The sequence below is a fragment of the Fusarium graminearum genome, chromosome 1, assembly GCF_000240135.3.
Source record: "Fusarium graminearum PH-1 chromosome 1, whole genome shotgun sequence".
Classification (NCBI taxonomy): domain Eukaryota; kingdom Fungi; phylum Ascomycota; class Sordariomycetes; order Hypocreales; family Nectriaceae; genus Fusarium; species Fusarium graminearum.
The window spans coordinates 3,582,823-3,609,253 of NC_026474.1; the positions used below are offsets into that span (position 1 = coordinate 3,582,823).

A 26,431-nucleotide genomic window follows, 5' to 3' on the forward strand; every position below is an offset into this window, starting at 1 on the left:
AGAGCAACGACACCGCAAATACAGTACTACCTTGAGAAGTAATCTGTAAACTCATCTTTTAATTCACTGGTAGTTCCGCGATACACGAAAATTTGGGGAAACACTCTAACAATCAACCAGTACATCTCTTCATTTGTTATTATTGACAAATGCTGGAATGGTGGTTAACTGCTCAGTATATTTGTTACCTGCTGCAAGCAAGTCAGTAGATGCACAATTGTTGTGTATAACAACCAAAAAATGTTTGCAGAGCGAGTTTCCTAGGCAGCACAGTAAAAACATTTGCCGACGCTTTGCCTGCCTACCAGGCAATTAGCAAAATAATAGGGATTCAAAGCAATCCATATGAAATTGTTAGTCCACTTTTGCCACACAGACACTTAAAAGTGATCTCATGTTTTCATCAACTCAAACTTTCATTCCTCCAACACAAACACAACACAGACACAGCTACCACATCCAGGCATCAGACCGACTGACTTTTTAAGCAAATACACAAAGGCGCCAAGTTAAATACCTGAGTGTTCCCGGTCATTCAAAAAATCCGATACGATCAGATCGCGGCTCCTCATTCAAGTAAGTCTGAATGGCCAGTGGTTTTCATCCGGAGGATAGATGAGTCGATGACATTCTGACACACTCCACAGGGACTATATTATATATACTATTGGTCTCGGCGATATTTTAAGAGCCTATGCTATGTTGTACTCTCCAACATGACAACGGGCTCTATATCACCAAACGATTTATCCGCCCGCCACGCAGTACAGTCAATTCAGACAATGGTATATCCATCAGTGTTCTTTGACTGAAACGGAAGAAGATGATCTTGAGCATTCACAATACTCAGAGTGCAATAGAGTGTCGGATGAATACAGACCTAACAGTTTGAGTCTCCCTGCAACCACCTGTTGACGGACCGGGGGCGATCTGAGAAGCTGTGTATGCAGATCCAGATTTTATCTACGACCAAGATGACGAAGATCCGGATTTTGACCCTAGCATGCCCAATTGCGATACGGATACTAAGGATCCTATCGCTGATGCCCACAACATCAAAGGTCATCATGCGAAGTACGAAACGAAGTGTCCGAAGGCTTTAACAGACCAGATCTGGAGAAACAAGCTGCGGGAGATGTCGGCAGAAGAACTCGGGTCCCCCAAGGTAAAGTGAATCGCCGACCTGGTCGTGAGAGTCCAGTCTGATTACCCCGGACAGAAGTTAATAACTGCATCTGCCTCTGTGAGATTCCTCTACATACTTGGGGAGTACCTATCACGCCTGCTACCTGCGCTTACAACGGTGTATTTCGACGGGCGAACCACCTCAGTGGATGACTGAATGGAGATTGCCAATAGGTTCAATTCCGAAGGTGGCGATATCGACCTACCGGAACTGCCTTAAACCACCACGAGGGATGTTGGCCGCTGGAGGCATAAGGGATGAAATTGGTAAGTCAGTTTATGCTATTTAGGCTAGACTCTTAGGTTATTTATTTTATATCCTAAAGCTTGGAGGCTAATCTTTATGCTGCACTTTAGCCTCCTGAACAGAGCGATCCTGGACTCCAGGTCTTGGAAAACAACACATCGGCGCGACTCAGAAAAATCACGTTCAGTCGGTAGTCGCCTAGACCCGCATTTGCCTCGTTGCAGTAAATCACTACAACAATTCAATTACTGCAGTGAATCACTGCTGCCTAAGATCTTGAGCACTTGCGCACTTCTCCTTTCCCTTCCTCTCTTTTTTCATCCGTTCATGCCCTCTAGCTACGCGACCAGCGAAAATGGACAACGGAGAGACAGGCCAACGACACAGAATCCATTATATATAACGGAGAGGCAGACTGGGCATTCACCACTCAAGGAATCGCATATACCGCAGGCCAACGACACAGAAGTTCTAACCAGGTCATTCAAATCAGAGATGTACAGGCATCCCAGTTTTGCATCAAGGATTTAGCTACACTTGACACAACAGTAAGCATAACTGGTGATAAAGAACTCGAGCCAACAGACAGAATGTGAGTATAACCTACATATACAACCTCCAGTAACTGTCAAACGTTTTTTTTTTTAGCGAAAAACTTGCACTTGTCGTTGGAGAGTCGTTGGAGAGTGTCTGTTAAGACCAGCCTCGGACATGCTGAGCAACAGAGAAAAGAAAAAGCCAATCGCAACTGATCTTGACAAGTTCGACTACAGCGTACATCGATGCCTGGGAACGAAAGACACTGCATTAATTGTGGCAAAGATCGATGCTAAGCAGCTTAATCTCTATCAGTTAACCAATAAGGTGGACAGGCTCTGAGATATCCAGCAGTTGGGAAGAAACAGCAAGTCGGGTCTCCGAAACTCTATGGTCTGGTACAAAGAGTTTGTCAACACCCCTCGAATTGAGAAAGCTTCGGACCAATACGAAAGTATTCGAAGTAAAGTACGGGCTTATATCACAACATTCATTAAATGCCCTACTTTCTATAAATGTAGTACTCATTCAATCTTTGCAGAGATATGCCCTACTTTCTATGACTCTTGATGCAGGGCGCCGAAGGCATATTTTGCTTGAACGTGTACCAACCACTAAACAACATTCATTAAAGGTCAAGAGACAAGGCAAACATCAGACTTGCCGACACAGGAACCTTCTATTAACCTAGAAGACGAACTTCAAGACAAAATCATGTTGGCACTCAGTCTCTATACTCAAACAGGGTCGATTGATACTCAGAAACAAATTGCAGAAACAACAAGAGAATCATTAGGCTTATTCCCGGAGAGTCGCAATCCATCTATCGAAATGAACTTGCAGTGCATTCGCCTGCTTGGGACTGGCAAGATGACAAAGCGTACTGCATCAAAGTTTATCAAGGCATACAAGGTATTCACATTCTTCCTGCTTAGAGTCATAAAATTGGACTAACAAAGGATAGACTCTGTGGCCTGATGCAGTGACACCAAGCACTGAAGACATCATTACACCCGATGTCATCCTCCAACTGGATAGAGGAATGCTCCAATGCCAGCTTTCCGATCCCCTCCATACTCCTCTTCACATACCCGACGCCTGGTACCGAAATTTTGTGATGCTATTTTGAGGATATAGCAAAATCCAACCCCGAAGGCGACACTGAAGAATTGAGAAGCACTGTGGCTTTGACGTATGAGCTTACAGAAGTTTGTGCACCCTCTCCTCCAAACAAGAACAAAAGTTACACCAATCCACCAAGACATTGGCATAGAATTCATCTCAAGATATCGAGACACGAACGAATGATCGAGATTTTAGATGCCCAGCAAAGGAATTCTGCGCCATTTTCAAATTGATGTGAATTTGAAACAGGTCGCAACAGAAGACATCGAATCGGTTTTTCTAAAAGTGAGCCGAAGCTTGGATGCTCAGCTAACACGCACCTTGCTCCGAAGACTAGAGAACACTGTTGCTGTAACGACTACAGATACGATCCGGAGAAATCGCAACTACCTTGAGAAAGACGTTCAGATTATGAAGAACATGTTGCAAGCTCTAACAGTCCACGCTAACACTGTTGCCCCTGCATCTGACGACAACGGAAACCGCCCTGATTCTAGCATGGATACAGAGACGGATGACCCCGGCTCACGTTCCGACCCAAAGATCACCTCTTCTGACGATGAGATAGATTCTGAGCCTCCTAAGTTTTAGGGTAAAAAAATAAATAGCCTAAAACTTGAGATCTAACTGTCATAAAATGATCGACTAATTTTGTTTTTTATGCTTCTAAGGACCAATTTGTCTAACATGATGTCGTCGCTCCTACAAATAGCTAGCTGCGTTGGTCAGAAGACTAAATCTACTTGTTTTAAAGAAATCTCTAAAGCAAAATTGCGAATATTAGAAATCATTCTTATTGCTAGTTAGATAAACTCTCGGTGATATGAGTCAAGTAGCAAAGAGGTAGTAGTTATCTTGATCATTCGTATTATCATAGTATAACATGTGGTTCGACATAAGGCTCATTAAGCTCGCTAACCACGATTCACCATCAACCATTCCGCGTTTTCTGTTTCCATCCACACATTGCCCATTAGTGGCAGATAAGTGACAAACTATCGCTGTCCCTCATACTAGGCGTAAAAGCGTGCTTGTCTTTGAGTTCCATCATCGTGTTCCGTGAGCCTGAGCCGACATACATGCATGACCTGGCAAAAGAAACCGTAGCGCCTGTTCATGATCGTAACATATAGTAAAAAACAATTGCTGACCGCCCATTGAGGTATATCGAGTGCAAACAATAAAAAGAGAAGATTCGTATCGTAACGTTGCCAAGCATGGCTTTTCGTAGAAATAGTAAAAGAAGTGATGTCATGAAAACATGTCTCAATGCAAAAAGATTTGCTGAGGATGTCCGCTGCTATGGGCCTCACAGAAGCCAAACCTTCTTGTTGGCATTGGACCTGTTTCCTCCGATTGCTGGGACTGTGATTGGGGCTCGCGGAGCTGGTTTGTTACGTTGATATCAACAAGCATCTCGACAAGTGCCTCTGCGTCCTTGTGTAGGTTGGATAGATCATCCTTGGTGCAAGCCAGGCTCTCGTCAGCTCTTGGCGCACGGTACGCCGCAAAGACGATTCCACGGTTGGGGTTAGATGGTTGTACTGATGCGGATGAAGAGCTTGAGTTTCTCGAGGCGACCGACCCGTCTCCCGACCCCTGGCCGGTGTGGAATGCATGAGCATAACCTCTTGCAAACTCATCATGGCGGAAGCTTTGAGGCCTGTACTCAATCCATCCTGGGGTCTTGAGGATCTTTCTGTGGCTCGCAGTTGAGATCTGCACTGGCGCGTTGACGTTTTCCATTCCATAGGAAGCGAGAAGACGACCGGCCAAGGGTCTGAACTTCTTTCCTGGAGAGCCCAAGCCGGTGGAAACATCAGATTGAGGTTGAGAATAATCAGTCCACAAGTTGACAACATAAACGAAGTCGAATTCATAGCGTGCGGCAATTCTGGCTGCCTCAAAGGCGCCGGCGACGGCGGGTTTGCTGGCATGAACAAGAGGAGTCAATACTAGCAAAGAAGAACGATTGGAACCAGGGGCAGAGTGCTCAGCTGAGGGCATTGATGTGTCAACATTCGCCGTTTCTTCGGGGGCTAGTTCAGCAATGTCATCATCACTTAGTTCAAAGAACTCGTTGAAGTCTGGTTCTCGGAGCGTAGAACTGCTGATAGAAGGCCTGTTCGTGTAGGGATCCTGGCTAGTCAGACTTGCAGCCTTGCGTACTCGTCTCTGTTCCAAAGTCTCGGCAAAATGGCGTCGAATGTCTCTGCAGACAGCCTTGTTGAGCATGTCGATCGACTTTGATGCTGTTAATTGTGCGATATGAAGGGGTCTAAGCTCCGGAGAAGAGTCTGGGGTTGGAGGCTTCCGCTGAGGCAGTGCCGGAAGTTCCTTGTCGTGGAAGTATTGAGGGCTTGAGGTAGCCTCATCTTCCAGGTCTGATGATGGAGGAGTCTCGAGCCGCGAGCCGCCTGCTGCTCGCTTCCTAGGAGATCGATGCAGGAGGCTGCGCTCACTACGGGCTTCCATAGATGGTTTTCGATCGCGAGTAGGCGATGAGGTACAAGTTCCTCCTTGACTGGTCGGCGGTCGAGGGAACTGACAAACATCGAAGTTATCTGAGAGGGAGTCTGCTTGCGTAGGCATGAAGGAAGCCTTGAGAGGAGAGTATTGCGACTGGAGAGAATCCGACCGGGATGTAGGGCTTTGGAAGCTGGTGAAATCCATTTGATGAGGAGAACCAGAACCAGGGAAAGAAGGGACTCGGCTCGCGGGCTGTTTCCTCACCTCTTCTCGCGCAGCCATGCGGCTAGTTTTTGGGCGGATGAAAGAAGGCGAAGGAAACTGCGGTATAGTAGGAGGGGCAGAAGCTGGCTGGGCTGTCTGTACATGATGATCGTTCAAGGCAGCTGGAGTCTTCTTCTTCGTGAAGAAGCGCTCGAGGCTCCCAAAACCATTGGCCATTTTGAACCTTGATTTGTGAGTAAGTGAAGTCGATGTTGCGCAGAGTGACTGGGGCGAGGGTTGTTAGCGAATTGGAATAGAAACCAAGGGCTACCTTGTGCTTGGAGGTGCACAAGAAGAGAAATATTGATTGTTACATACCTGGTCCGATGCGATGAAGGGCTCTGAATGGAGGAAAAGAAGAGGCAAGAGAACGCCAAAGTGACTCTTGAGGTAAATCAGAGCCACTTGCGGTCGAAATTGGTGTTTTGTGAGGTCCAAGCAAAACAGTTCGTACTAGAATCAAAGCTGAATGGCGCAGTATGTTCGGTGCCGATTCAGGTGTGACTGTATCAAACAGTGATAAGGAAAGAGAAATAAAGAGCGAAATAGTTCATATCCACGAGGGCAGATGCGACGTAAAATCCTAGGACGACTCGGTTATGAGAGAGTGAAAGTCGAATATGTTTCGAGAGCTCCAGGGATATTTTCGATGTTGGTATCGTGATATAGTGCGCTTGTTTCCCTTACTCTGCTTAGTGTTGTAAATGTCTTTGGGTCCTGTAAGCTTCACCACAATGAAGCTGTGCTTCCACCGTTGTAGCAGGAGATATCGATGCTGACACTACAAGCTGCAAGTAACAGAGGAGCACCAAAATGATGCTGTGCGAGATGTAAAGGTAGTATTGCAGACCGGTAAAATGAGAGAAATGTTACACGGCAGGTGCAACGGAGCGAGTGTATGTCGAAAAAGGGAATCTGTGTGTGATGTTTGGGTTGCACAAGGAAGGAACCACTGAGGGCAAACGGTGCCGCCGTTACAATGAACCAACTGCCTTGCCTGTGTAGAGATTTCCAACGGAAAAAAAAGAAAAACAAACAGAGTGAACTTTCTTGGAATGCTATAATCTTAAAAGGTTTCAAACGAGAAGACTCTTGCTCTCTTCCAATATCATCATGAGAGACAGTCTGGGACAAAGGGAGACTTATAAGCTAAAATAGGTACTAAGACATCCAGCACCCAGTATCTAGAGCAGGGAAGGGAATGCCCACTTCGACGTTGGAGGGTGCGATACGTACTGCGCAACGTCTGTGGCTGTTGTGGGGAGGAGGGAACAGGGATAGCAACGCCCTAGGCACTTGCTAGCTTACCTACCAAGCACACCCATAGCTAACGCCCCGCCGGGTCCCTTCCTTAGATCCCCTCTCCCTGCTTGAACGGACACGAACTAACTGCCCAGGCTACCAGGCTCCATTTCCAACTCCCTTCAACTTCCGAAAACCGTACAAGCCATTCAACCATTCAACTCCTCTGCTATATACCTGGCCATACCTGATTAATCACAAGAATACTACCTGCACTTGCTTTTCATTCATGAAGAGAAACGATGACGCCACGGATGTTTACCAGAAATGGAAGCGTTCACTCGAGTTTCTGCGGATAGCCACACCCCATGCAACTTCAAATGCTCCCAGACTTGCTCCTAGATTCGTCGAGTACGACGCAATAGAGGACGCAATCCAAACATGAACAACATGATGATACATGGCGACCCTCAACAAAGGAAGAATTCAGACCCTTCTTCCATCTCCCATGTTTGATTCGAGTCTCTGCCTCCTTTGTGGCTCAAACCCATCTGCGACTATCTTACTCGCTTCATTATTCGCACATCAAATCATTAGCGCTATCAGTGATGACACCACCCTTTTCAAATATCCTTTGTTCAAAAGAACGCCGAGCCTGTTATGCTCTTGGGATGCCAAGGATATGTTACGGAATAGCGACACCACTGCCGAGCAGGGCTAACTAGAAGCACAACTACAGGGAGATCCCGGGCCCTTGATCTCTCCCCGAGAGGCCAGACGTTGGGCTTGTTCTCTCCCCGGATATCCCACAATAGCCCTAGTTCAAACTAATGGTGGGTGCTTTGCTTTCTCTTCCCTCTTCTTATAGTGAGTCGTATTTGGCTTAGCGCAGCCGTCACCACTTACAACCATGATCCTGGACCTATCCATGTTCTCTCAAATCTTCAGGCTAGCAAAACAATATGCCCAGCATTCCACAGGCATTGCTAACATATTCTATGAGCCATCAACTTGTTAGGATCGTATGAACGAGCGTCAGATTTAACCTACATGCAGTCGAACTAAGACAGCAGCGTCCCAAAATTGCAAGCTGATTGCCAAGCTGGGCATACATCAGCCAGGTACAGAGCATGGTTGAGAAGATCATGTTCAAGATGGCTTCTCTCTGGCACGTGCTACGACGGGAACCATTGGACCTCATACATGGGTACAGAGTAGGTACTGAATAATTTTGGTAGGTCGGTTCCCCGCTACTTACAAGTGACTACAAGCTGGTTGCCAAGGGCGTCATATGTTGCATCAGGACCCTTGAACCCTTTTCTCCTAGGACAACTACTTACACAGTGGTTCTATTGAATAATGGCGCTCTGGCCGAGGAAGTTTCGGGCTATGAACGCGCAAGCCCTTGGCAACTTCCGACCTCGGCCCTTCATGACTATCATGGAGGGGTTCCGACTGGATCATCGTTGAAGAGTCCTTACATGATGACAGAAGCGCAAAGTGTACAACAGTGGGTTTTCAAAAAATCGACTGCAAGTCCGAATAGATGTGTCAATAGATCTACTGACAGTCGTGTACCCAAGGGTCAACTTTAGCTTCCCACTATAGTCACATCCACTACTCTGGACTCAACAGCCCAGTTGCAACTTTCCGTGCTCGTTCCCTTTATACTACCTACTATGTAGCTAGCTGTGACTACAGGGCAGGGCAAATCTCCGGCCGGCACTCTTACCGACACCATGAATATGCACGGGCATGTTCTCGGCCTGTGCATCGAGCGAGCGTTATCAAGTACCGGAAGATAAACAAGAAGCCAGCTTCGCGAATGTTTACGCCCAGATGCCATTTCCAGATCTCAAACTCTTGATCTTCAACGGCTTTTCTTCAACAATTCTCAGCGTTGACGCTAGCGCTTGGACAAAATCTGATACACTGCGTCTCCAGGAAGATACAGCAAGCTTTCCAGTGTCACAAGTGAGCTAACAGGATCCCTTCCCCATCTGGTTCTCAGAAAATCTCTCGCTGCAGGTTTAAATACCTAGGTTCGAAAGCAGTACTCTGTAAAACCGTTGCTCTTTACCACTCTGGGGAAATCTGTGCGAAGTGCTGCGGAAAACCTTTTGGCGGATGTGACCTTTTAACAAGCCCTTGTCCTTATGGCTCAGGACACCAGGATGTGGATAGCATATTGCTTCTTTTGTCTCTGGCATGACTGTTCATTGGCCATTTCTGGTGGACTGAGCATGGGGCTCCCCGCCTGTTATGGCCGTGCGACTGTCCCTCCTCGGATTACAGACCCCTGTCGGCCTGCCCTTGCCCCGAGTAAGAGGCCATTACAACATTTAGCTCCCCATCCCCTTGTTTCCAGTTGTTTTTGGTGTCAAGACCTGCAGCTATCGACGTAATAACGTACTATGTACCAGAGACGAAACATGAGTGCGGTCACATGATGCCAACTGTCATGTGCCAAGGTATGCATAGGTAGGTAATCAACATGGTCCCCAGCGTCACTCAAGACTGTGCAATCAGAGGAAGCCCAGTTTATTCATGATCAACAGAAAAGATCCATTCAATAGTTGTTTTACTTTTCTTTACAAAAATAGCAGTCGCCCGGCTGCTTTCGGGTTGCATGGCCTTTTTACCTTGACGATCATATATTGCCTGACGATGGCGTTTGTGACAAATTTCTCATCAGTTCTCATAAATCTCGCCTTAAACAATGTCTCTACTAAGCTTTTCAGGACTCAATCCCATCAATCAAACGATTTCAAGGATCGGGCCCGAGCCGTTTTCACCCCGCTAATGACATTAGGGTTTACTAACAAGAACCTCCCTTGCTTTCTTCTGGTATACCATGTAGTCAGTCATACGAGCCTGGGTCGCTCAGAGAGGCAGGTTGCAAGCGCATCTGTTTGAAGAAGCTGTTTGATGTCTCATGTAATTTCCAGTTTTGGGTGAATAGAATGAAAAAATGGACAGATCATGTGGCAAAAAAGACAGCTTCTTTTTGCGCGCAGCATCTGTTGTCGAGCACCCGTCATAGTTAGTCACCTTTATCAGCCCATGTCTTTCATACCGGATCCAATAATGCACTGGTATTCTTGACAATGCATCTCAGAGATGTATCTGTGTTCCTTCAAGACAAGCCGCTGCTATGCTGGCTGGCTGGGTTCGAAACTACCTATGTTAACCTGCAATACTGACGTGCTCTCTAGGCCATGGGCCGCTTGTCAGACACATTAAGAGGCTCGCTACTTCATGTTGTGAGACTCGAGTAGGAAAAACACATACTCTTAGGGAACAAATGATATTGTTTTCATACGTGTATGAAACCGCCCCAAGCCACAGCCGAAAAGAGAAATAAGAGAATTTTTCGAACCCGAAGCTCTGGCTCCCTTTTGTGTAGTGAGCCAAGTTCAAAGGATCGAGATGTAGCCCATTCTGAAGATTACGACTTGACATACCGTGTCGTCGGGGTCATTCTAGTCGATCTATCACAAAATGCGGGCAGAATCAAGAATCAAGGCCGGTGGTAATGCAGCTCGGTCGGTTGTGATATCTGATTATGATCGATATCTCACTTGACGTTGCGCTGTATCAGGTCTGTGGTCATGTTGAGGAACCCATCTCATCAGCAACCCACGGCAGGCCACAGGAGTGTCACCAACACTGCGAGGCTTGTGCGACCTGGCGTTGCGTCAAGTCACCCAAGTCTTGTTGTTGGTGCCAATAATTTGACTGGCCACGGTATGCCTGCAACCCAGAACAGAAGCCACCCATGTGCTGGATCTTGAAAACGGCTGCCGCCTGTCCAGGGCCAGTCCCGACGACAAGGACAGGCCAAATTAATGAGATCGTACTCTGGAGGATCTGGCCAACAGTTTATCCGTAGAGTTGAACTAATCCTTGTACCGGCAGCTGCATTTCCATCTTGCATGCATCCTTTACAGATGTCTACACATGCCGAGAGATACCACAAAAGACTGTTTATTATTGCATCCAAAAATCCATTTCAACAACTGTTCTCAAAGGGCCAGAGAACATCAAGATTTGAGCCTCGCTAATCTCGTTTACAGTCCCGCAAGATTCCCTCACCCGAAGTTTTAACATCGCTTGAATCTCTTTTGCTCCCTTGCTTTATGCTTACTACCTATTCTAGAATCGTAGAGCCAAGTCAACCAACAACACGACTGGAGCATCGCGTCGTCTCCATTCTTCGTCCCTCACGTCGACCCCACCAGAACAGGCCTGATATGCAAGCCATGCAGAACCCTGTTCCCAGTCAGTCAACCTAGCTCGGCCTAGACAGGTCCTATCTCACCGTTGAACTACGCGGATCTGGCCCGCGGCCACGCGAGCGGGAACGGCGAACGACACCGAGAGACATAAAAAGCACATACTATGCGTTTCGCGCACGCTACTGTAAGAGCCTCCTTTCCTTCTGCCAGCAATCAGACACAAATGCGCGTATCCTTGCATGATGCGTTCTTGTTGTCTCTCATCGTTGTCGCAAGTGCAACGAACTCGAGTCTACTCCTGCAGCACCCTCGCTGCCGCAGGAACCCGCAGCGCCACTATTGCGGTGGTTCTACCAGGGTATATTGCTCCTTTCAAGCTGTCATATGTGATATTTCGGATCCAGGTTTGGCTTGGCTTGGTATACTTGGCCTCCGTAAACTGATTTTTTTCCCTCTCTCATTTTTTCTAGTTCTCGCTCTGCCTCGACTGGTGGGTAACAGAAAAGTCGATCTCTAAGCTTTAGGCTACAAAAATAAATAGCCTAAAATGTTTATCCTAAGCAGCATAAGCTGTCCTACTGATTTCGTCTCTTATGTTCCTGACAACCAATTTTTCTGATACCCTGAGGCTCGATTTCCTGGTCGTACTGGAGACCACATGGGTCTTGATCCTGAAGGGGAATAACTGGGATCTACAAACCTTTTTGACAGAAGTCCTTGCAATGTTACAGGGTGGATCATGATCGATACGCATACTACCTTGGTCGCGTATTACATCTTGTGTGCATAGGAGGTAGTATCCGGATGCATAAGCTTGATTTCAGGTGAAGGACGAACGGCAGACCAAAGAAAGCATGGTCCGGGGTTCGACAACAGATGAAAAGTTGGGATGGCTTGTTGCGGAGTCACTCTCTACGAGGATTTTCAACGCAGTAGATATTCGGGCAATGGTTCAGGATGGACCTCATATATCTGCTTCAATCAAAGGTACATGCCTACCTAGGTTCAATATTAGCAAACACAATCTCCTCAATGGCTTACGTACGATTTGAAAGGCTGTAACAAGTATAGTAACACTAACAGATTTACTTAACTTTCTTTACTACTGGCAGCAATGTCTAGGGTAGATTAGTCTCAGGGTATGAGAAGAGTTAGCTGTGAGAAGTATACTCGTGGGTCTGAGTAATCAATGCCGACCCACCCTCCTCTGTTTTGATGCAGAATTGAAGGCATTGTTGATCACGGCGGTGTTGTTGTGTGGTCACGGTTTGTAAGCAGTTACGGATTATCTCACCCTCTCTCCTCTGGAGAGGGGGTCATTACGTGGTTCCGACCTGCGGGTATCAATGGTGGGCGGCAAAAGCAATAAAATGAACAAAACTCAATAACTAACGAATAACTGACATAAGAACGCTGTTCGTCTTGTTGAAGAGTTGTCTGCTACTGCGGCCTATGATAACACTGACCCGGACACTGTACCAGTGTTCATGCCAACCTAGAAGCGTTGTAGAACCTGGGGCAACCTTGAAACCAAAAAGTATAAATACAGCTTCATGCTGATATTGGCCTCGTAAGTAGCCCCCTTGGCCGCTCTGCGCGCAGTCTCAATAAACTTCAGGGTCCAGTACTGTTCACAATCTGAGCCGTTATGGTCAAAGGTGGGTTCCATGCGAGCAGCCATAAGAATGAGGAAATCAAGGCCAATATGATCATCTTTTTCAGCGTTACCAGTAATGGTGTGATCACTAGTGACGAGAGCATAGAGGCGTGTTATGCAGATCGACATGTTGAGCGGGATACAGTCGGTCCTCATGTCATAGGAGGCGCTGTTGTACCGGGTTCTGAAAGCGGTTGTGAAATCCATGAACGCAATCCACTCATCATCGGTGCCCAATGCGTGGGCATATCTAAGCATCGAGTCCGCTAAGTACCTGAACTCTAATGAAAGAGAAGTGGTATGGACCGGTGGAGGGTAGTGGCTCGTGTCAAAGGTAAGAAGCCTTCTATACAACGTTTCCCGACAATACTTGCTCGATTGAGAAATATCCGCGGTCAGGTGTTCTTTGCACAGCTCCCTGAAAAACTCAACGAACATTTTAGCTTCTAAGTTGGCCGCGTGCCAAGATTCCCGTTCCAAGGGTATTGTAATTAGCAGGGGCTCATATATAAACCTCAAGGGGTAACATACCGGCATGGTCGCCGTGTTTTGCAGTGTCGGCATGGCTTGCAGTGTTGGCAGGGTTCGCAGTGTTGGCATGGCTTACAGTGTTGGTCTGGTTGGATTGTTTGGCCTGCTTTGCTTGTTTGCCTATTGTGGGAGTTATAAGTCGAGCTTCAATTCAGCTGGGAAAAGGGTCTGCGATGATCAGAGATGTACGCTCTGAGAGCACCTTGATAAGCCAGGGATAAGACTGTGAAGGATGGATACTCTTGGATTCTGTAGTCGCTGTTCTCAAGAAGAAATATGTTTCGAGTTGGCCTGTGAATGATTAAAGTAGGAAAAAGGAAGAAGGGAGTATGGAAAAGATGAATACCTACGAGGCATCTACTCCTGCGAAAGCAGTTCAAGGTAGCGACTTCCCTCTAACTCATGGCATGCTCCTGTTTTGGAATGATATGTCCAGTGCCTATCTGTAGTAACTTCCCCTACAGCTACTACCACTGTCGATTAGGTATGGGCTACCAAGTAACAGTCGGTAGCTCATAATTTGAGGCAAGCTTGAGGAAGGCACAATGTCAATGATTGATGCATCAAAGGATAATGAATGATACAACAGAGGCTTATGATCTCCTGATCCAAGGCATTGTGACATACGGTTCAGTCCGAGGTATGGCATACAGTTCTCGGCAAGCGGTAATTGAATGGCGGAAATCGAAGACCTACTTGGGATACATGAAATAAATCGACCCTGAGTTAGGTAGGATGAGGCTCTGGGTGGCTGACCTAGGTGCACATCATATCACATCACTGATTGTCATGTTTTAAAGCAACTGTAGTCATGCATTCTGTATATTGCATCGACAAGAAGACGATGTGTCTTCTGAATCTAGATGTCTAAGTACCTGCTCGCCATCATGCTTGAATTATCCTTGGCTGGTCCTCCCTTAATCAACAGTGGAGGCCTGATCTATGATATATTTGATTTCCAATAAACTGGTAATGCAAAAAAGCCAAACGCCGCCAACACCTTGCCTTAATCAGTTGTTTTTTCTCTTGTATAGGGATGAGGCTCCGCATCATAGACCCAGGAGGCTCATTTGTCGACGAACGGGGCTGGCACTGACACTCCCGTCCTCGCTAGCGTAACATGCGCTATCGGTGTCGATATCCCACCCGATCTCTTCGTCATCCTTGCCATCTTCTGCAACGTCGGCGTCAAAGGGCTTCTGGGCAGCAGCGCGAACGTTCCAGCGGAGAGTGCGGCTGACACTGTCGAACCATTCGGTGTCGGTGCGGGTGACGGTAGGGAAAGGGTACTGAGAGGCAGTGATGGTGACACAATCTCCTTGTCGGAGCTCGAGACGGCCCTTGCCGTCGAAAGCACAGTAGGCAGTGGCTCGTGAGTTGCGAGGAACAACGACACGAAGGGCCATGGTATCAGAGAGGACCATGGGCCGGAAGGAGAGAGTGTGAGGGCAGATGGGGGTGAGAAGGATGGCAGGGATATCAGGGTGGACGAGGGCGCCGCCAGCTGACAAAGAGTAGGCTGTAGAGCCAGTTGGGGTGGAGAAAATACAACCATCAGCTTGCACAACAGTGAGGAGCTCGTCGTCACCATACAGCTCGAGGTTGGACACGTAGGGTGAAGGGCCTCGGTCGATGACGAGCTCATTGAGAACCTCGAATTGCTCAGGCTCCTCGAGCTTGGGCGCGTCAAGAGCTCCAGCGCCACGGTTGTTGCGCTGGACAGTACAAGTGAAACGCATACGAAGGTTAATCTTCATACCGTCATCACCCATGATTCTGTTGAGGTGCTCCTTGTACTTCTCGAATTCAAATGTGGTCATAAAGCCGAGGCTTCCGAGACTGAATGAGAGCACAGGAGGGACGATTCGCTGGAAGAGCCATGATGTGAAGAGGACAGTACCATCACCACCAAGAGTCAGGACAAGGTCAAACTTTTCAGGCTGGCTCCAGCACAGATCGGGTGTCCAGTACTTGAGCATGTGCTGGAAGCGAGGGTTCTCGGCAAGCAGACCAGATGCATCGAAGCGTCGCGAATTACGGAGCTTAGCATCAACATAGACATTAACGCCGAGGTCGGAGCCGTAGCGTGGGGTTCGCAGGAGCCAGCCAGCAAGCTCACGGGTGAGATAGACCAATTGATTGTCGCGTGCCTTTGTGACAATCATGATGTTGCGAACAGCGCGCTTGATGGGACGGCGCTGAAGCTGCTTGGAGACTTCGCGCACACCAGTTGCGGTCGCAACGAGACGCGAATGAGACATGGAAACATCGTTCTTGATCTCTTCGAGGACCTTGCCGATGTCGACAGCGTCAGCGAAGCGCTGGTGATAGAAGCATGGCGACTGAAGAGTTGAAGCAAGAATGGTAGCTGCGGCGTCAGAAGCAGCTGTGTCGTTGCTGGTGGCTGAAGTGTAAGTGCGAGCAGTAGTGGGTGTTAGGCCAGCCGTAGGCAAGCGAGACTTGGCAAGGTCGTTAAGCGCATCAGTTAAGCTCTGCGAGGGAGTGGCAGAGCTAGAGTTGTCGAGGACGCTGGAAAGACCGGGAACAGCAGCGGAAGCTGTCTGTGAGTGAGACTGAGAGTCCGACTCCGAAGCTTCTGTGGAAATCATCTTGGAAGAAGAAGGTGGGAGTGCGAGCGACAGAGCGTCAGGTTTGTGGTGGCGGATGACAGAAGCCGAAACCCTCGGGCCAGAATTAGACCGATGAGCTTGGTACTGAGAAGAAGCCCACGAAGCAGTCTGGTCTGAAGTTGAAGGAGGGAGGGATGAAGGGGAAGCAGCCAAAGAAGACGAACTCAACAAAGTTGTATCTTTTTGTTGGTCTTGAGCTTGGGCAGATGACAAAGTGGACGTGGAAGCAGAGGTAGAAGTGGAGTCTTCCAGGGAAGGTTGAGGTTTTAAAGGGTCGGTTGCTTGAGAATGGTCAGAAAGAGCTAAATGAGAAGTCAAAAAAAGAGAGAACAAACCATGTTGTTCAAAATCTGGTTCAGTCTGAGATTGAAAGGAGTCTGAAGTCAAAGTCAAGGAATCGGCGAAGGTGGTCTTCTTAAGAGGAGAAGGAGAAGGCAGAGGCAGAGGAATAGAAGCAGGAGACAAGGTCATGGTGCTGTAGCCGTTGTCGTCTCGGTCTCGGGGGCTGCCAAGAGCTGGGTGGAGAGCGGTAGGTGAAAGTAGGCCTGTCATATTTCCGATTGTAGTGGAGGGGGGACGCTGTAATAGAAGATAGGGACCCCGAAAATGGAATGTAGGGGGTTGAAGTTTGGAGCACGCGATGGATGGATGTCTCTCGTTATCGTTATCGTGAGTGCTTTGTCGGAGACACACAGACACAGACACAGACCCTGTCCACAAGACCTTTGAACTTTATAGGTGTCGCGAATAATACAGAATTCTACAGAATTCCACAGGAAATTCCGGACACTAAACAAGGCACGGGAGTGTCCGCGGAAGCGATGCGGAGAGAGTGGAAGGCTCGGATTTTGGAAGCGCAAATGCCGGTCTTGTATCCGTAACTCGGGTACAAGATCTAAGTTACTCAATGCAAAACCCTCCAGGGGATGTAGATGACGTTCAGAAATCGAGAATTGAGAAAAGTGACCAGGACTCGCCGTCGTCGAATCGCTAGTTCGTTGCGGGGAATGAGACAGTTTCAGGGATTGATTGTCGATGCTGGAACTAATAGCTTCAAAGATTGGGACGCAAGAGCCGAGCCGAGCGGGAGGAACACGACGCTATTGGGTGTTGGTTTGTGATGAGTTGATCGTGGTCGCAGCTGTACAAGACGCACGTGGGTGATAGGTATTTCGAATCTCGAGCAGGTACCAAAAGAATCAAGCGGTGTTCGGTTGCCGATTGCTTTGTCTCTTTGTCGTGTTCTTGTCTTTGGCTGTCGAGGAATAGAATCTCCACTCAATGAATGATCGGAATCTCGGGTAAAACGGGCGAAGGAGAGAGAAGACGGAAGGAAGCAAGAGAGAAGAGCAAGACAAGACAAGACAAGGATCTTGCAAGAATCTTTTTTCGGCTGCAGATGCAGATGCAACGCAACGCAATGCAACACAATCCCAATCTGCTGCAGTCGCCTGCAAGCCACAAAATGTGATGTAAGAAGATGGATTGATTCGACTCGATACAGCTTCAACGACCAGCGAAGAAGAAAGATGTTTGGCTCTTGATGGAAAAAAGGGCCCAACAGCTTAATTACTTGGCGCCAATCAAAGAATCGGTGACAATAAAAACAAGACAAATACTGTATAAGCGAGGGGGAGGATAATAAAAGAAGTGAAGAAGAAGAAAATGTGCGAATTCCTTTGGTACGAGACTCGCAGAGCCTTGTTGACAATTGAAGTTTCGCGTGATTATTACAAAAGATGATAACAGAATTTGGATAGTACGAAAAGGATGCAATGTCCTTGGGAGGAAAGAGTGTGCGTTGTGTTGAGACCGGCTACCGAATCCAAAAACTGTTGCGAGCTCGTCCTCACTTTAATAGAATCCTCTTTGCCTTTAGCATTTCCTTGCTTTCCTACAACCGACACCTTTTCTCCATAGTTATTCTCGAGTTCCAAAACTCATCCCCCCTTGGTCTTCCTTGTCATGTTTTGTTCCAGGATCTACCTATCTACCTGTTTTTGGTCAATTGGGAAAAGCTCCCGTCGTGGATTTCCCACAGCCCAGTTCAGGTGAGAAATATCCCTGGTCCCCCCTTTGAGAGCCTAGAACTAACTTCCTGTGACAAGCGCCGACTGAGACGTCAACCAGAAACGACGTTGCGCTGATAGGGGACCTAGGGACCCAGCTACATGGTTAACTAATGGCCAACTCGATTTAATTAATTGTGCTCCCATACAGAGTACTGTGGACTACATTCTTTGCTAGTTGCTTACGGTAACTAGTGTCAACTTGGCAGGACGAGTAAGCATGCTGGACATATATGATTAGTAGTATTATAGGATACAAGAGAGAACCCTAGTCAATGTAATCAAACTGTAGACGATTAGACTACTCCCACCATCGTAGTTGTTCCTCAAAGAATTCACATACGCCCAGCAAGTGGATCCTAGAGTTAACTTGTCAAGTGGATATTAGCTTTTCAACGGCCTCCAGGATGTTGTAGATTTCCCCAGTTTATCAGTTCAATGCTTTCTTTTCCTTTCATGCGGCTGTAAGTTTTCTGGGTTTCTTAACTGCATAAGAAAAAGTTCATGATTCACCCAGACAACATGCAAATCATCAACTGTTTGGGATTTTGATTCATCCCGTTTTAACTCTGGCCATCGTCTTCACTTACACTTTGCCTACTTGTAGTACATAAACCTCGGATCCCGACTTTACAATAATGCAGCATCAGCCACAGTTGGTGAACCTATTAGCGATTGTGACACCAACAATATTGGCATCAGGGATATAGCTATCACAAAACTGTTTCTCTACTCTATAGCTGAAAGTAGAAACTGACCAATGCTAGGTGGCGATCCACGCGCGTGGCAAGCTGTCACCGTCTCAATATTCTCCCTACGCAACCTTTTCAACTCATGTTTCGGTTCGGGCGGGACCGTGGAGATCTAGACGAGGCATTGGATACCAAGTCGGAAATATTCACTCAAAATGCCCTTTTGGTATGTATGTATAATACATAGTAATACGCTGACAAGACTGTACTGTTGCATTTCATTGTTACCGTGCATGCTCGTATCTTAATGCAACCCCAGTTTTATCACCCCCTTGTAAGAAACACGAGGAGGTAAAGGCATCAAGATCCTCACCGCGTTAAGCTCACAAACTAACCAACCAACCTTCCAACTTGGGGACCCAGTCTAGGAAGAGAAATGCTTTATCTCGATATTCTTTGGAATTTCATTGGTATCTGGTCTCTTTCGCTAACTTATCAAATGCCCAAAAATCTGCCTGAGACTGCCAACACGGTTTCTGATGCTATGGTGAAACGGCCCCAGCCCACGAGTCTCGTCGTTCCATCCACTGAGGAGCTGATGTATTGGCACCCTATCCGATAATAGCCCGGATCACCAAGATCCCGAAAGACTTGAAAGGAACAAACTATGCTTGGCGGTTTGAATAACGGGAAACAAAAGAGCCAATTTGACGATGCAGGGTTTGACCCTCTTCTCGGAATTTCAAAGGTTGGCCTCAAAACCCCGTCGAGATAGCCCTCGCCACGGCGAGAAGGCTTACGCTAAGATTGACCACGTTGGTAAGCTACCCATGGCTAGGCGCCTACAGTACATAGACGAGGTTTGATGCTCATCTTGGCTGTAGATACATGTTGGAGATAACGAGCGGGTTGTCATGCAGTTTGCGCCGGTGCCTCATTTCCAGTAGAGATCTTCCGCCACTTTGGTTCCCATGGCAGAGCGGATGAACTGCCTCATGCTTGGGGACTCGATGTCGTCGCCGGACATGGCTGTGTCTAACCCAGGTTGCTGATGCTCACAGCATACGCGCTGTCCAAGTTGAAGAACCTTGGTCCACTCATCAGGTGTAAAAGCACCCTCGCTCTCCGATAAGAGTAGCTCGTCGTGAGACGTGAATGCCAGAGCGTGAACTGACTTGGCACGGTCGATATCCACAGCGCTTGGATCGACGATGATGTCCTTGCCCTCCTCTTCAGGGACAGCAATCAGAGTTGCTGCGCCGATAGTCTTTAGAGGAATGGCGGCGCTGAGAAGTCCTAGGATAGCTGAGTGAAGAAGCGCAGGAATGATGGGGAGATTCTGTGACAAACGTCAGTCCGAGCCTAGCTCATTCGTTAATTATCCCATCCTACCAATTGCGCCTGAACGATCTTCGCATTGACGTAGGCGTTTTCAGGTGTCTCGGCCACCTGAAGAGTGATCTGGATCACGCTTCGAGGATAGTCTCTCACCGGGATGAGTTGCCTCAACGCGGCCTGCATGATGGATTCGAGCTGTCTTTCACGGGTACCTGTGGTTTGCGACACGAGTGAGTATGAGGATCTGATACCATCTGTAACAGGAAATGTTACGCACCTCCCACGCCAGCGGCGGGACGGACAATGACGTCCACTAGAGCCTCAAAGGCATTCTCGTCTCGTCTCTGGGCCTCGACGGGGCCGTTGACTGCGGCTATCACGGCATATCCTCCATATGAGAATGTTGCAGAGCCGTCGGACTTGGCGAGGAGAGAAATTTCCGCTGTTGGTTCAGTAAAGGGAGCCATTGTATCGTCTTGTTTTGGTGTTGAAACGACTAGGTTGGGTTTGTCTTGTAAGGCTGGGAAATTTTCCTATGGAGGTCCCTTGAGTTTTAGCCCCGCGCTGTGAAAGGCGGTATAACAAATTGATTCGGTCAATTGGATGTGAGTGAGAATTAACGGTTGAGTATGATATGAGTCTTGAGGCAAGAAAATGAAATTGTTCTAGAATTCATTTGAGAAATGAAAATTGTTATTCAATGAGTTGCATGGTTTGCTACTAGCTGCAGCATGAAAATAGTGGGGTTGCTAGCAGCTACCTGTAGAGGTGAGGTGAATCATGCCTAAGGTTAGTACATAGACCCTTATCTTATGATATGCAGCTCCTCTTAGTATTATCAATCCAACATCAACCTACCACCAGCACAATAACTTCCCTTCTATACGGAAATGACTTCACAGGCGCCCCCTCAGCCCGCCTCATCACCAGGCGTAGCTGCTCCAGCAGCAGCATCATCAATACCAAACCTTAAAGATCGACTGCCAAAGCTCGAACCTCGAAAGCGACGCTCTGGTCCCTCCAATCCTACTCCCATCCCTGAGACGCCCGCCCTCCCCACACCACCCGATACCTCCTCCAACTGGACGTTCAAGACGCCCTCACGAAGAATTCTGTCCAAGAAGGACCATGACATATTTCTCTCCTCGCCAACATGTAAACTCGTCACCGCCTGGGTTTTTGGACTAGCAGAGTCTATCGTCGACACTCCCAACTCGGCAATCCGAGACGCAGACTTGAGTGCCCTCATCAAGACCATTCTACACATCCTCGACGAGACAGAGCAGCTGGTGACAAAATCACCTCCAAATGAACAGGGCGGCTCGAGATTCGGCAACAAGGCATTCCGAGGTCTTCTCGATCTTGCGCAAAAGAACAGTGCAGCCTGGCACCATGATATCGGCGTACAGAACGAAGATGCTATCAACGAGCTTTCCACATACTTTTGCGAGTCTTTCGGCAACGCAAACCGAATTGACTACGGATCTGGACACGAGCTCAACTTTATGATCTGGCTTCTCTGCCTCTACCAGCTGGGGCTATTGAAGCAATCCGACTTTAAGCCCATCGTACTTCGAGTGTTTGTGCGCTACCTTGAGGTTATGCGAGTTATTCAGATGACATACTATCTCGAACCTGCTGGATCACATGGTGTTTGGGGTCTTGATGACTACCAATTCCTGCCTTTCCTCTTTGGTGCCACACAACTCCTACATCACCCATACATCACACCAAGAGCTATCCACCAGGACTTGACCCTGGAGGAATTCGGCCATGAATATATGTACCTGGGCCAAGTGAGCTTTGTCAATAGCACCAAAACCGTCAAGGGTCTACGATGGCATAGCCCGATGCTCGACGACATCTCATCGGCGAGGTCCTGGACAAAGATTGACGGAGGCATGCGTCGCATGTTCGTCGCTGAGGTCTTGGGCAAGCTTCCCGTTATGCAGCACTTCCTTTTCGGATCACTGGTGCCAGCAGACGATAGTATGAGCGAGGACACCGGGGCTGGAGATGAAGCAGATGTTGAAGACGATCCACACGCGGGTCATGATCACACTGGCAAAGCTCATGATGGTACCGGTTGGGGTGACTGCTGTGGTATCAAGGTCCCCAGCAGCATCGCAGCTGCTCAGGAGATGAAGAAGAGAGGCATGAACCAGGGTCTGCGAAGAATCCCATTCGATTAATATATTATAACAAAGAAAAAACGACATAGGCTTTGATGCTTGTGGCTTGGACAAGATATCAGGTGCTATTGTTACGTTCATAATGAATAGCGACGAAATAACTCATTTCAAAATTCTTCCACAGTTATTAAATAATAGTATTATTGTAAAGGAAGTCCTGTGGCACTCAATTCATGTTTGGAAGAGAAAAACTGTACGTTAAATCAAAGGAGAGTGTAGCCAGTAAGATGCGAATGTTATCATCATGTTCGAATGATAACTTGAAAGATGCCAGGCGCCCCATTTTCCCATGCACACTTGTAAGATATAGAGTGCTCATCAATGATACACATATCAGAGAGTCGTTTTGCAATCTTCATTAGACGCTTCATCAACCAGATACACCACCGTTTAACCTCATTAAGATCAGCGCATGGCTATCAAGGCCACCACCACATAGAGCTAAGCGCACCACCCGCAGTCATAGCTTCTTGATATTGATTGTAAATTCAAATCTTTATATCTTGTGTGCGTCAGTAAGATTCTGCTTCAGCTCATTGGGATTGTGATACTGTAACAATGTGTTAGATGGAATGCTCTAGGGTATTGCGGAAACCTACCAGGGTTGGCAAATCTTGCCACTCTAGGATATGTCTCGACCGCCATGTCTTCCTTGGTCATCATCAAAGACTCCAACGTCGGAAGATCTTGATTGGTTTCCGATAGGGTCTCATTAGCACAAGCTGACCTACTAATTTCGTCCCTTATGCTTCCAAACCGGAGGGTTGTTCAGCAAAGCCAACAGAACTCGTGCCGGGGTATCAACCTTGGGATACTGAACCGATCATCTCCATCCTTGTCAATTGGGTGCCCGCTCACACAACATCGTCTTTAGTTTAGTCTTTGAATTCCTCATGACAAAGGTCGTCACTGAAACAAACGTGTAGATCGAGCCCAACGTAGCCGCTCCTCGGGGAGGCAGAACACTCGACTACATGCATAAGAGATAGAGTAACTTAGCTACTTTGCGTTTATCTTGGACTCGCTTTTAGGGGGAGCAGACAACTTAACCTGCCTAAGTTTAGGATACACAAAATAAAGAGTCTAGACAGGTTGGAAGAAGCAAGGGCTTATATAGCCCAGATGGACTCCAGAAAGGTTCCTAGTGCCTTGCCTACTTGCCCAAAGGCGGCTTACATCAAGACAAGAAAGCATAACAAACAATCAACAGCTACCAAGAAATATCACAAGGTGACCAAGGCAGGCATCATGTGTGCACAACACTCGATCAGATCGATTGTCGGTTGTTACCTGACTGCCTGAGTAGCAGTCCAAATGCAAACAAGCGGTAGTGAGTGATTCACTGTCCCTCAAATTCTTAGATCTATGGGTATAAATATCAGCCTTTGATCCATCCCAATCCTTTTCTCTCCTTTCCATCTTCCTTACCTTACATCACCTTGCTTCATCAATCCAAAGCGCGACAGGGCTACAAACTCCAGGTCCGACAGGCTGGACCTCGACGGCAACGAGCCTGACGTTGCTCCTTTTCCTTCTCTTTATACACTTTGAAACCGTCGTCGACTTCGGCGGGCCGGACCAGCTATCAATCAACCAGTGCACTTGTTCGTCAATACCACTGGCTACGTTCCTCTACAACTCAGAACCCTCCCTATTTATCAACACAATCCTCTCTTTCGGCAAACTGGATGCAAAACAAGAGAAGACCGCCGATTCTAGTGTCTTCGTAAAGGCATTCGCATGAGTGCTTTAGTCTCTATTCAGTAAAGCTGGCGAAGAACTTGCCTAGATCAATGCTAATGTCGTTATAGTATGTATCATCTTACAGCGTCGTAAACCCTCTTGAGGATCACACCAGTCGCACGAACGGTGACCTTGAACTAGACATGGCCGGCCCTTTAAGCCGATCCAACGATGATCGCGTCGATGGAGGTCAATACCGCGCCCCAGGCTTTGCTTCTCATATCGCCAAATTGCGTGTAAAGAACAACGAGAATATACGCACAGTCTTTGCAGCAGGCTCCGGCGTGAAGAGCGCCCCTTCTGGTAGCGACGCCATAGTGGAAGACAACGACTACGACTATAACAACTACGACTACGACTACTATAACTACGACTGCGATGACAAAAACGATGGTGACTATGAAGACGACGGAGAAGAACAAGACGACAACTTCAACGACGGCCAATAGGACGTCACTTTGGAAAGCTACGACGGCTACGGCAAACAACAAGAAGACTAGTCTGAATATGTTGTTACTGACATGCAAGGTCGTCTTTGGTTTCAACCCTGGGCACTTCCAAAGCTGAGACGCCAAAAGCACATCCTTGATTGGCATGGTCGCAATGAGGCATACGAACCTCTCTGGGCCGACAGCGAGCTAGAAGATGCCTATTACACGGCAATTGAGAAGGTCTCTGATTTCAACAACCTTCCTCTTTGGTCAGCCGCTGACTCGATGAAGAACGACAAGAATGGCACAGAGGAAACCGACGACGACACTGAATTTGACCTACTTCAAGACAAGGCCGTCTACACTACTGTTGATGAAGTTGCATTCAAAGAGGCTCAAGACAAGTTCATCTACATCCGAAAACACTTGTCCAGCCTTGACGACGTCAAGCGATTTCTCAAGTCAGCCAATACCGCAAACATTGAAATCTACAAAAAGATTGTCGAGCGATACGATATTGTCCTTCTATCGCCGCCGCCGAGGGCGACTCTAGAGCTCAACGACAGCAAAATTCAATGCGTAAGTAAGGGAATACAGACCTTACCAGATGCTACCCTATCTCAAGCGAAACCCCTACTCGACAGAATTATATCCGACGCAGATTACTTGAAGAAGTTCCAATACCACCACCACCAGAATCTCAACAATCTGCGTTTGTTCATGCAAGAAGTTGAACCCAACCGTACCCGAGACACGACACGACCAGACTCGTCCGGTGGTGTTATCGCCGGATTTTCATCTGGAGTCGTCGATTACACTCCATTGCCTATTCATCCGACATTATCCTCTACTAGCCTAACGTCGTCTATAACACAAGAGAACGATTCGCCATCTATTACTATCGAACCTACAGCTAGAGCTAGCGAGCTTGCTCCTCAGGTACCTTCCTATATTGACCTGACGACACAGGAGAACGACGTTTCGTCTACCACTGCCAAATCGTCAGCTAAGCCCAGTAAGTCTACCGCAGTATCTGCTCGACGCACGCCAATCCCCGACAAGGCGATGCGAGCTTCGAAACACTACGACAGCGAAGCGGTCAAACGAAAGTCGGAAGCAGTAGCCTTGGGCTCTAGAAAGAAGAAGCACTCGTCGTTCGCCGCCGCTGCAACGAACTCAGCTTCACACAGAAGCGAAAGCCGGGTCGGCAAACAGAAGTTGAGAGTGACGAAATCAACAACTCAAAGAACGACGCAGAAACCGTCGTCGACTGACAACCCGCTTCCATCAGATTCGGACACCTCAATGTCAGACTGGCCTGACCCCAACTCCGACGAAGAGATGAAATGATGGTTTGGTTTTAACTTGCACTTACCTACGACATGGAAGTAAACAGATACTGACCACCAGTTGAATCACGGCAAGGGGGTATTTCAAGTGTTGACTTGCACCTATGAGGTAGACATAGACGAAGACTTGATGATGTCTTTAGGGCACGACAAGCAGAAATTGACAATTCTTGCCCTCAGACTGTAGCCACAAGTGACAAGATAGAACCGAACCCATATCATGTGTCTGTTTTAATAACCACTTGGCAGTATGCAAAAATAACTCGCCAATTCCCCAACACCCTGTTTCTTCTTTGGCCTACTACACATACGAGACTCTTCCTCAGTGATGCTGTTTGTGAAAAAGCAGATAGGCCTCCCACAGCTCCAGTAACGACGGCTTTCACGACGGCTTCCATGTCATCGAAGGCTTTGGCATGTCCTGGACGAAAATGCCGAAACGTTTTTGCCCGAGTACCCTGATAACCGATACGACGCCGAACTAGTAGACTT

General features: G+C 47.6%; 10 protein-coding genes across 10 annotated transcripts; 6 read left to right on the forward strand and 4 right to left on the reverse strand.

Moving 5' to 3' along the window:
- Positions 1-716: 716 nt before the first annotated feature.
- On the forward strand, positions 717-2,478 carry FGSG_11895 (uncharacterized protein; the record flags this gene model as incomplete). Its single annotated transcript, XM_011318545.1, is given in 5 exon segments — positions 717-785; positions 799-886; positions 951-1,165; positions 1,783-2,024; positions 2,107-2,478. The coding sequence occupies 5 exon segments, from the start codon at positions 717-719 to the stop codon at positions 2,309-2,311; spliced, it is 819 nt and encodes a 272-aa protein (XP_011316847.1). The 3' UTR covers positions 2,312-2,478.
- Positions 2,479-2,683: 205 nt separating this feature from the next.
- Positions 2,684-3,685, forward strand: FGSG_01087 (uncharacterized protein; the record flags this gene model as incomplete). Its single annotated transcript, XM_011318546.1, has 2 exons — positions 2,684-2,881; positions 3,344-3,685. 2 exons carry the CDS (start codon positions 2,684-2,686, stop codon positions 3,683-3,685), a joined length of 540 nt encoding a protein of 179 aa, XP_011316848.1.
- Positions 3,686-4,067: 382 nt separating this feature from the next.
- On the reverse strand, positions 4,068-6,004 carry FGSG_01088 (uncharacterized protein; the record flags this gene model as incomplete). The annotated part of the gene is made up of 2 exons (XM_011318547.1): positions 4,068-4,204; positions 4,408-6,004. The coding sequence occupies 2 exons, from the start codon at positions 6,002-6,004 to the stop codon at positions 4,068-4,070; spliced, it is 1,734 nt and encodes a 577-aa protein (XP_011316849.1).
- Positions 6,005-8,223: 2,219 nt separating this feature from the next.
- FGSG_01089 (uncharacterized protein) lies at positions 8,224-8,874 on the forward strand (the record flags this gene model as incomplete). Its single annotated transcript, XM_011318548.1, has 3 exons — positions 8,224-8,241; positions 8,308-8,571; positions 8,755-8,874. 3 exons carry the CDS (start codon positions 8,224-8,226, stop codon positions 8,872-8,874), a joined length of 402 nt encoding a protein of 133 aa, XP_011316850.1.
- Positions 8,875-12,802: 3,928 nt separating this feature from the next.
- On the reverse strand, positions 12,803-13,528 carry FGSG_11896 (uncharacterized protein; the record flags this gene model as incomplete). Its single annotated transcript, XM_011318549.1, has 2 exons — positions 12,803-13,390; positions 13,496-13,528. The coding sequence occupies 2 exons, from the start codon at positions 13,526-13,528 to the stop codon at positions 12,803-12,805; spliced, it is 621 nt and encodes a 206-aa protein (XP_011316851.1).
- Positions 13,529-14,333: 805 nt separating this feature from the next.
- FGSG_11897 (uncharacterized protein) lies at positions 14,334-16,677 on the reverse strand (the record flags this gene model as incomplete). Its single annotated transcript, XM_011318550.1, has 1 exon — positions 14,334-16,677. The coding sequence occupies one exon, from the start codon at positions 16,675-16,677 to the stop codon at positions 14,545-14,547; it is 2,133 nt and encodes a 710-aa protein (XP_011316852.1). The 3' UTR covers positions 14,334-14,544.
- A 3,143-nt stretch (positions 16,678-19,820) lies between these two features.
- On the reverse strand, positions 19,821-20,691 carry FGSG_01091 (uncharacterized protein; the record flags this gene model as incomplete). Its single annotated transcript, XM_011318551.1, has 3 exons — positions 19,821-20,225; positions 20,279-20,436; positions 20,502-20,691. 3 exons carry the CDS (start codon positions 20,689-20,691, stop codon positions 19,821-19,823), a joined length of 753 nt encoding a protein of 250 aa, XP_011316853.1.
- Positions 20,692-21,114: 423 nt separating this feature from the next.
- FGSG_01092 (serine/threonine-protein phosphatase 2A activator 2) lies at positions 21,115-22,416 on the forward strand (the record flags this gene model as incomplete). Its single annotated transcript, XM_011318552.1, has 1 exon — positions 21,115-22,416. One exon carries the CDS (start codon positions 21,115-21,117, stop codon positions 22,414-22,416), a length of 1,302 nt encoding a protein of 433 aa, XP_011316854.1.
- A 1,886-nt stretch (positions 22,417-24,302) lies between these two features.
- Positions 24,303-24,608, forward strand: FGSG_11898 (uncharacterized protein; the record flags this gene model as incomplete). Its single annotated transcript, XM_011318553.1, has 1 exon — positions 24,303-24,608. The coding sequence occupies one exon, from the start codon at positions 24,303-24,305 to the stop codon at positions 24,606-24,608; it is 306 nt and encodes a 101-aa protein (XP_011316855.1).
- A 267-nt stretch (positions 24,609-24,875) lies between these two features.
- Positions 24,876-25,260, forward strand: FGSG_11899 (uncharacterized protein; the record flags this gene model as incomplete). The annotated part of the gene is made up of 2 exons (XM_011318554.1): positions 24,876-25,169; positions 25,216-25,260. The coding sequence occupies 2 exons, from the start codon at positions 24,876-24,878 to the stop codon at positions 25,258-25,260; spliced, it is 339 nt and encodes a 112-aa protein (XP_011316856.1).
- Positions 25,261-26,431: the final 1,171 nt, after the last annotated feature.